General features: G+C 34.8%; 1 protein-coding gene across 1 annotated transcript; it reads left to right on the top strand.

Moving 5' to 3' along the window:
* The first annotated feature begins 3,188 nt into the window (after positions 1-3,188).
* Positions 3,189-7,951, top strand: LOC120325544 (uncharacterized). The gene is made up of 8 exons (XM_039391664.2): positions 3,189-3,326; positions 3,418-3,487; positions 3,802-4,513; positions 5,123-5,266; positions 5,546-5,695; positions 6,045-6,144; positions 6,258-6,368; positions 6,709-7,951. Exons 1-8 carry the CDS (start codon positions 3,314-3,316, stop codon positions 6,930-6,932), a joined length of 1,524 nt encoding a protein of 507 aa, XP_039247598.2. The 5' UTR covers positions 3,189-3,313; the 3' UTR covers positions 6,933-7,951.
* The last annotated feature ends 1,177 nt before the right edge of the window (positions 7,952-9,128 follow it).

Below are 9,128 nucleotides of genomic sequence, written 5' to 3'. Positions count from 1 at the left end.
GCCTATCTACCACAAAAACTATTTCATTTTTGTTATTTCAGTTTATGTTGCATTGAATCGATGCTATAAAGACTGTTATAATGAATGAAACAAAAACACAGACTCCTACATTGGATCAAATATTGGGTAAACTATTTTTCTAAGTTATTTCATGTATAAAAATTATATTTACGAGCCACTCAGAGATGTTTTCAATGCCACAAGTGCTTTTTAATGCAGTCTCTCACGCTTAAACAGAAACCTTATATGGATTTGACGTTGAGTTGATAACTTGTCACGGGTGCTAATGTTGATTAATAGATTTATTAAACATAACTTGAGAAAATTTAATCATATATAATTCAGCTGATTATTTGGATTATCTGGAGAAAAATATCTTGAAACCTCAAACAAAACAAAAAACACTTATTTCAAATTAAAACGTGATGTTCATTGCGTTTATAGGCTACCAAGTATATTACTATATATATATGAATTTTATTGGCAATTCGCGAACGCAAATTTCATGACTTTTGCTCAAAAATAAGGCTTTTGTAATAATGACAAAATGGAATGTGTTAATCAGCCGAGATAAAAAAAAACATCGCTAACACTAAATCAGTCGAATTCTCACTACATATTTGCATGCAAACTGGGTTAATTGACGTGTAATTTAGCTCCAAGTAGGGGTGGGCAAAATCGAATATTTTTTCGAACAGAATCGATACTCCTTTTGGAAATTAAATAAAAAATTGAAAAATCGGCAGCGTAGCGTTTTTTTTTATGCTGGTTAATTTTATCATAATCGCTGATTGTTTTTGTCACTGCGATCGTTTCGGCGGCAATATATTGAGGTTGGTAATCTATATTTCCGTCCTTTGTCTTTTTTGCAAGTATTAATTCTTGCGGGTCGGCAGATATCAAAGTTTTATAGTTAGAACATAACCGTGCGTTCACGTCGGCAACAGCTGTTGAATACATCCAAGGACTGACTTCAAAACCCAAATTAATTTTATTCAAATTTTTATCTTTTACGTTGGCCTTGATCTTACTAATCAACGTGTGTAAATTTACCCTCCCACTTTCAAGCGAACGGTAATATTATTATCGATACCGGGTTGGAGATAATTAACTTTAAATGATTCTCCATGGTATCTATGTTATTTTACAGATAAACCTCACAAAGCTGCGATTGCGCAATCATGAATGTTAATTTTTAATTGTGATTGAATAATTTGGCAATGGAGGCATTTCTATGTGGTCATAAGACGAGATGACGTTAAACAGCACTTCTTGGATGATATTTCACATATGCTTAAAAAAATCTGCGCTCGATTGCTTTTGTGCATAGACGCCAATTATAACTAATTCCTTTAAAGTTTCAACGTTTTTTTTTTCAACAAAACAATACCCCGGTGATCATTATAGCTAAAATCGTTACCGGGTAATTCACAAATTTATTTACGGTATTTGCAATATCACCACTTCATTTGAAGATTTTGATAATGTCACGCCCTAATTATTAGTGCAAAAATGCTCAAAATATAACGATTGTAATCATTTCCGATTTCAACGATAACAGGCGCAACAATTCGTAAACGGGTCAGTGTGCGTTGTTACATCGAAATTCACGATTGATTTTTACTATCGACTCTTGGTTACGGTTTGAACACTCCACCCGCCATGCATGGTCGAGTAAAATGTTCACATTATTAAAACATCACTTAGCCAAAGACGGAAGGGATCATGAACGAGCTAGTAGAAAGTTTAAAAGTATGGTCTGTCATTTCTTTTCTGGTTACAGCTTATAAGCGTTATATATACGCTGTACTATGGTCTCTCGAACACGTTAATTCAACTTCTAATTTTCGATAATCAATCTTATGTTCAGGTTCATGCATGAAACGGCTTATCATGCTGCCAGGCATATGGAGTTTAAAATCTGGAAAATTTATGTTAAATACCTAATCTGGTTTGACGTTTCTAAATTTAGAGAATGGTGTCGGCGTGTAATTTTTCAAAATAGGGAATTGAAATGATACGTTATGCGCAAAATGGAAGCAAATAACACAATGACGCGGAGACAACGATTTCTCAAATTTGTCGATTTTGTCTGTTAGCGAGTGATGTAGGCGAATTCTCGCGCAATCCACGAACGATTTTGAGACGCGCGAGTTCCTTGTCCAAGCAAAGCGGCGCAGGTCACGTGACACCGGATATTCGAATAGTGAAATGTCATTCGAATAATTTAATATTCGATTCGCTATTCGTTATTCGAATCTTTTGCCCAGCCTTAGCTCCAGGCCAGGATAGAGAAATCAAGAACTCAGATGACTGGGTGAAATCATATAAATATATTCGTAAATTTATTGAGAAATATGGTGAATCGTATATGTCTCTGATAATTTCGTCCATTTCAAACATTTTGAACTAATGATAGTAAAAAGGCGCGACCGACATACGTCGGTAACTTATACTGCATTAGCATATTGAAAATCTGAAAAACACTTTAAGTCAAAATATTTAGATGGGCATACGAAGGTGATCCTAAATTACCAAATGTAATGATGATAGCGTCGCAAATTCATGAGACAAACCCGGTCACAAACAACAATGCCACAGTATCCTCCTAGTAGCTGAAGCGATAAACTGGATTATGTATATTGGCATCACAGGTTACCATGTTCGCCAACTTACCCAAGATGTAATAAATTGGGTAAGCCATGACGAACCGTAAAGATGCCGGTCTTTCCAAAAATAAGTAGCTCATAGCATATCAGGTGATATCAGATGATGTTCTACATTGCCTTGTTCGGAACGAATAACGTAAATACGCGTCACAAAACAGCAATTTCTATAACCAAGGTCATGGTCTCTTTTTCTGTTCTAGATGGTGAATATAAATTTGCTGTACTCTGTCGAGTATGCGGTGACAATGCTTCGGGTGTGCATTACGGAGTAGATGCGTGCGAAGGGTGCAAGGTAAAATAATTGGAATAACTGTAGCCGATAGCATAAAATATGATTTTATTAAAAATTTTAAATTTTTTTCCTTCCCGTTTTGAAATTTGTGGAAGAATGGAAAAGTCGCTAATAACGCGTGCGATTGCATTTTGTTAAAATCATCGATTGTTTTCGTCGGCGTAACGTGTTATTCAGGCCGTAAACTTGCATTTTTATTTCCATGTGCTGTATTTTACAGGGATTCTTCCGGCGAACCACGGGACAGAATCTGAAATATCCAGTATGCAAATTAGGAGATAATTGTGAAATAAACAGAGAGTCTAGAAACAGGTGTCAGTCATGTAGATATGAGGCATGCGTAAAAGTCGGAATGTCTCGAAAAGGTTGGACGAGTCCTTATATGTTTGCTTTTTTTTTATCTACAAATAATATATTCAAGACAAAAAATTAATTATATTGTTATCTCTTGTTTAGCTGTCAAGTATGGAAGAATACCAAATAGAGAGAAGGTTAAAATTTTGACACGGAGATATTCAGCGTGGAGGTATTAATGTATTTGCTGACAGAGAATATTGTTCGCGGCTTAGATAATCTAAATTTCATAATATCAAACGTATAGGAGATAATTTCATATTCTATACTCGCACAATTGAAAACGACGTAATGTTTATCGCATGTGAAGAAAATGGCATAATATGGAACAATTTTCTCCAGAATTTATACGACTTGGAAATGCTATCCTAACCCCGGAAAATTTTTTTCAAATTTTGTCTCATTCGTTAGGCAATTTATTCTCAATATAACTACTCGGTGTAATTTCAGATTTATGGTATTCATAAGTAAAAATTTAACGTTCAGAAGCTATGCACGATCGGATGATAATGCTATTGGGAGTGTTTACCGTAAAAGCGAAAAGTTAGTAAAGCAGACAACTGACGCCCGCAGACACTCTAATGTATTGATAAACCCAGCCAAGAAACCAGAAAGTAATCATTTACCAACTGCAAAATATTTGATACAAAGTCGTATCGAAAATGAGAGAAGCGGCCAGTCAGTAACAAAGAGGAACTATTCGCACTTGCTAAGTGTTGGTGATGGCGTTCTCAACGTTTCCAGGCACAGTGAGAATTCAGTAACACGACAGAAATTTGTATATTCTGCCTGTAAACCAAATGAACCTCATTGGAGCCCAATATCCGTCGTTGAAAATCAAAAATCCACATCTGAAAAAATAAGGCAGCCGAACTTCATCGAAGCCTTGCAATATGATTCAAGGGAAATGGACCATGGGCATATCCAATCGTCGACTTTGAACAAAGAAGATAAATACTTTTCGTTTGATAAATTTCCCAAACGACTGGAAGGAAATGCAAAAAGCAATTTCTTGCCTGCCTCAAATTCGTCTTACATACCATACAACCAGAAGAAGCGTTTGTGGTCAGCATCATCCCACGACAGTTCTTGCTCCTCACGGATTGAGAGCGAATTTTCAAGCGAAGACAATAAATATCAATGCAGTAACACATTGGCGAGCATGGACAACGTAGTAAACACAAATTTAAACAATCAGGTAATTTAAATTACTCAATTTTCAATTTATAACACTACAGCTATTTATTTGTATCACATATATCCAAGAACGAAAACAAGCTATCAAAATTAAGCTTATGTAATATTACAATTATACTAATCTGTTTAGAAAACGCACTTTTATAAAATAAGTGCTGGCCTGATAATCACGATAAATATCGTTTCATTGTCATTCCCAGTATGACCTACATAATGAGGTAAGCCTAACAAACCTGCATGAGCGCATTATTTCATTTTAGCATAGAGCGCGGTTGTAAGAAGTATTCGCTTTTGGTTGCTTCCTATTCCATATTTTAAGAAAAAGCATATCACGTTATATTATATCTATCAGATCTCACTAAACTCCTAAATATTGCATTACCGAAACTAGTAACATTTGAACAAAGCCTATTGTAATTTTATCGATTGCTTTCACCCGCGCTGCGTTCAGATTGCATTGAAACAGTTTATTGTTATATTCTATATATTTCATTCTTAACATAAGTTTAATACAAGCTGTACAGTATAATCACCGAAACAGTAGAAAGCAACAAGCTTCCGGAAACCAAATACTGAAAACTTTCATTTCTACCATTATAATATATTGTAGCATTCGGAGAGCAAGCAAAGCCCCTGTGTATATGATGATATTGCAAATACACTTTGTCTCGGTTTTCAAGCCACTTTTTTTCTGGCCAAGCGAGGATTTTTTCTAAGCGCAGACATCAGGGGAAAGAGACACAGTCAACTCGAGGTAAAGAATAATAACATACCTAACTAATACACAGCTTTATGTTAAAATGACAACACACATGGATGCGTGTTGTTTGATATGATCTACTGTTTTGACTACGATTTTTCAGAAGAGATCCGATGCATTGAACAATAAAACTATCGGTGGACTAATAACGACGCGCCCAATACCGCTAAGTAGTATTTTACAAAAAATAAAATGATATCATTTTTCAATATTAAACTAGTGCAATATACCGAAAGTTATAATATTGTACTTAATTTCATACGAAACTGGCAGAAAGCAACATATAACGTTACAATTCAAAACACCTCCACATTCAACATGGCGATTTGTGAAGTCGTTGAATTCGCGAAAAAAATACCTGGATTTACCAATATGTTGAAGGTTGTGGATCAAATTCATCTCCTAAAAAGTGGAGTACTCGAGGTAATTGCCAAAACAAATGGTATGGGCAAAATTAAATAATCCTGATATTGACTTCTCATAAACTATTCTATATCGAATCTTGATCCTTCGATTTTCGCTCAAAGTAAGGTCACAGATGAAATAGACTAAATTCATTTAATCACAAATTCGCTGATTATTACTAGAAAGTTTGGTAATTTGTGCAAAATTATCAAATCGATCATCAAGTTAATCTTTTAATATGTTTCCTTTTTTTTCTATCCCCATGCACCGTTCAAATCAGCATATCTTTTTCTCTGGCCGGACTATCACATATGTAACTATAATTGATTTATCTATATAAATAGAAAAATTTTAACTTCATTTACAGGTCATGCTCATCGTTATGTTATCTGGTTACAACCCGGTCAACCAAACATTTCTATTTCCAGATGGAAAACGGAATGGTTTATCTGAATTAGTTTTCAATGGTATGTTCATTTTCTATTACTATATTGACAAATATGATATACGAGTTGGTTATACTATACAAATGCACAATCATGCAATTGAACAGTTTAACGTGACATATATTTTGACTTAGATATGGGAGAATTCGTCAAATGTACATTCGATTTTGCTGAACAATTTACTTCTCTTGGTCTTAGCCCAGAAGAAGTCGCTATATTCACAGCCTTGGTACTGATATCCTGCGGTGAGTAGTACAAATCAGTATTTTGTCCGGTTTGGTGTGAACTTGCACACAGATATGACCGAATTCAACAAAAAATATTATTTCAATCTCAGGCGCGTTAGCCATATTACAAGAATTATATAAATCATTACTGGTGGTTTAGATTCAGTCTTGACGCAGACCTATGGCATAAATGTTATATTGACATAATCGTCACAAAATTAATTTCGCATTTTATTCTTGTAGCGAGGTAATTTGAATTAAAATAGAAATGCAAGTCCTATTTACAATAGTACAGTATCATAAAAGTTTTAGTTCATACGAATAAGTGGATTTTTCAACTCATTACATTTGCATTTAGATCGACCTGGTATTGTCGACAGTAAATCTGTTCGCAAACTCGAAGATAAACTGCTGCATGTGCTGCATCGAAGCATGACCGCTTCGAGAGGAATTTGGGATAATACTTATGCTAAATTATTGATGAAATTAGCGGGATTACGAACACTAGATTTTTTATCTCACCACCAACTCAGAGACTACTGTAACGCCGAAACAACTGACCATGTTGCTGTTTCTAAGTAAACACAGCAATCTTCCCTTGGTATCTAACGCAATAATGCTATCAAACGGGTTTCTGCGGGATAAACTATTCATCCCACTTATATGCTTTTGGATATGTATTTAAGGATAACGTAGCACGAGTAAAGTGTCTTTTGGTGGTTCCTGTTAGGTGGATACTGCAACAAAAGTGAAGGCAATTACGGTATTTAATGGATACAACAGTCATACTATGGTTGATTCGCATTTCGAGGATGATGTAGCAAAAGTAAAGTCAACTCTCAAAGGTAATTCAATACTCTTGCTTGTGGATCCGCAATGAAAGGATGATATAACAAGAGTGAAGACAGTTATTTTAAGTAATTTAATAGTCCTATTGGTGGATTCATAGTGCGAGGATCTTGTGCCAAGAGTTGAGTCAACTATTCGGTGTGATTATTCAAGAATCTTGCCGGTGGATCTATTATGAAAGTATGATCTGGCGAGAGCGAAAACAATTATTCTAAGTCATTAAAAAGTTTTGCCGAAGGATCCATAATGCAACAAGAGAGCTATGCTCAAATATATGGACACGTCACAAGGTGTCGCTATTTTTTATTCTGACACATAAAAAAACAAATCTCTCGAAGTCCGCAGAAATTTTATAAATAAGTAAAAGTAATAGGCTTCTGGCAAAAAAATCAATCTTTAACCACTGAAAATATCAAAGCAATTGGTCCAGTATTCGAAGAGAAAAGCGATTCCATCATGGCGAAGGAGAAGAATAATAACATGAACAACAACACAAGAGAGCTATGCTCAAATATATATGAAATTCCGAGTTTCGCGTAGAAGTAATTTAAAGAATCAAACCGGACAACCAGTGTTTCCATGGATAAAATGATACAGCAAAATTTTGGACAAAATATCAGATTTCATGCGAAATTTAGAAATAAATAAAAGTAATAGCCTTGTGGAAAAAAAAATCAATCTTAACTCACTGAAAAATTCAAAGCAATTGATCCAGTAATCAAAGAGAAAAGCGATTTCTTCAAAACGTGTCAAAGAACAACAAGAACAACAAGACGATCGTTATGTCCACTACGTGTTCAATAATATTGAAACGATCGTTATGTACACCTACGTGTCCAATAATACTGTAGCAAGTGTGAGTGAAGACGGCAATCAAGAATATTGTCGATGAATTGACAAACAATAATCCAATGTAGCTACAGTGAAGAATATTACTTTACGTGAATCCAGAAAATTTCAGTTCAGTGAAACTGATCCAATAGTTAAAGAGAAAAGCGAGTATTCCACAACAACAACAAGAATACCAAGATGAAGAATACTGACAACAGTATATTAGCAAAACGGTCCATAGGTCCGCTACATGTCTAATGAAAACATTAATTTGATAGCGATGAAATTGAACTACACGAGGGGCAAACTATCCGCCTAACAATTGTTGGTTAGGTAACGCCCGCGGAATTTCCCGGAAAAGGGCTATTAGTTATCAAATTAGGTAAGCTTAGACGTAAATGGCAAATACTGAAGACATTGGGAATTTTCACAATTCAACTAGGCCACAGGTAGGAACTGACAAGAGCAAACCGCATGATGCTGCCACGACCAAACTAGAACTAAATTTTGATGTTTTAGCTAAAAAATAGTTTAAGGAATTTGTTGAGATTGCGATTAAATTTAGTTTTGGCACTTTTTATGTCACACTTACATGGCCCGCCAGTCCAGGTGGGCAAAATTTTTGGCCCCTGGTGTGACAGCCTTTTCCCCCTCTGGGTAAGAACAATAAACAATTTAAATCCTTATCTGTATTTACATTCATCATCTGCTTATGCAGAAGGAATTGGACTCCTGACAATCTGATATCATTTGTTAACCCAGATCATGTCTCGTGATTTTGATCACAGATAGGAAGGAAGGAATTTGGCAAAAAATGTTCTTATTACATAAAACCACTGGGGACCGACCTCATATCATGGTAGGTTGAAAATTGCAGTCCTAAATTTGGTTTCAATTTATTATTGTTTTATGATTTTTTATTTAATAAATATATAATAATTCAAATACAGTAGCCTATATATCTATGAATAGTTGATTAAACTAATTTAATTGATTAGTACTACAATACATCAACATCATTGAGAAATATATAAGTTGTTCAGTCTAAATCACAAAATAGGTCATTTTATGAATAATATTGTTGAAAGGTTAACACAA

Source organism: Styela clava, chromosome 1 (genome assembly GCF_964204865.1).
Source record: "Styela clava chromosome 1, kaStyClav1.hap1.2, whole genome shotgun sequence".
NCBI lineage: Eukaryota > Metazoa > Chordata > Ascidiacea > Stolidobranchia > Styelidae > Styela > Styela clava.
This window is presented reverse-complemented; position numbering and strand designations above follow the sequence as displayed.

Coding starts and splice junctions, on each gene's coding strand:
- LOC120325544 (XM_039391664.2), top strand. Junction 5,267..5,545: donor AGAGACACAGTCAACTCGAG/GTAAAGAATAAT, acceptor CGAAACTGGCAG/AAAGCAACATATAACGTTAC. Junction 5,696..6,044: donor TAAAAAGTGGAGTACTCGAG/GTAATTGCCAAA, acceptor CTTCATTTACAG/GTCATGCTCATCGTTATGTT.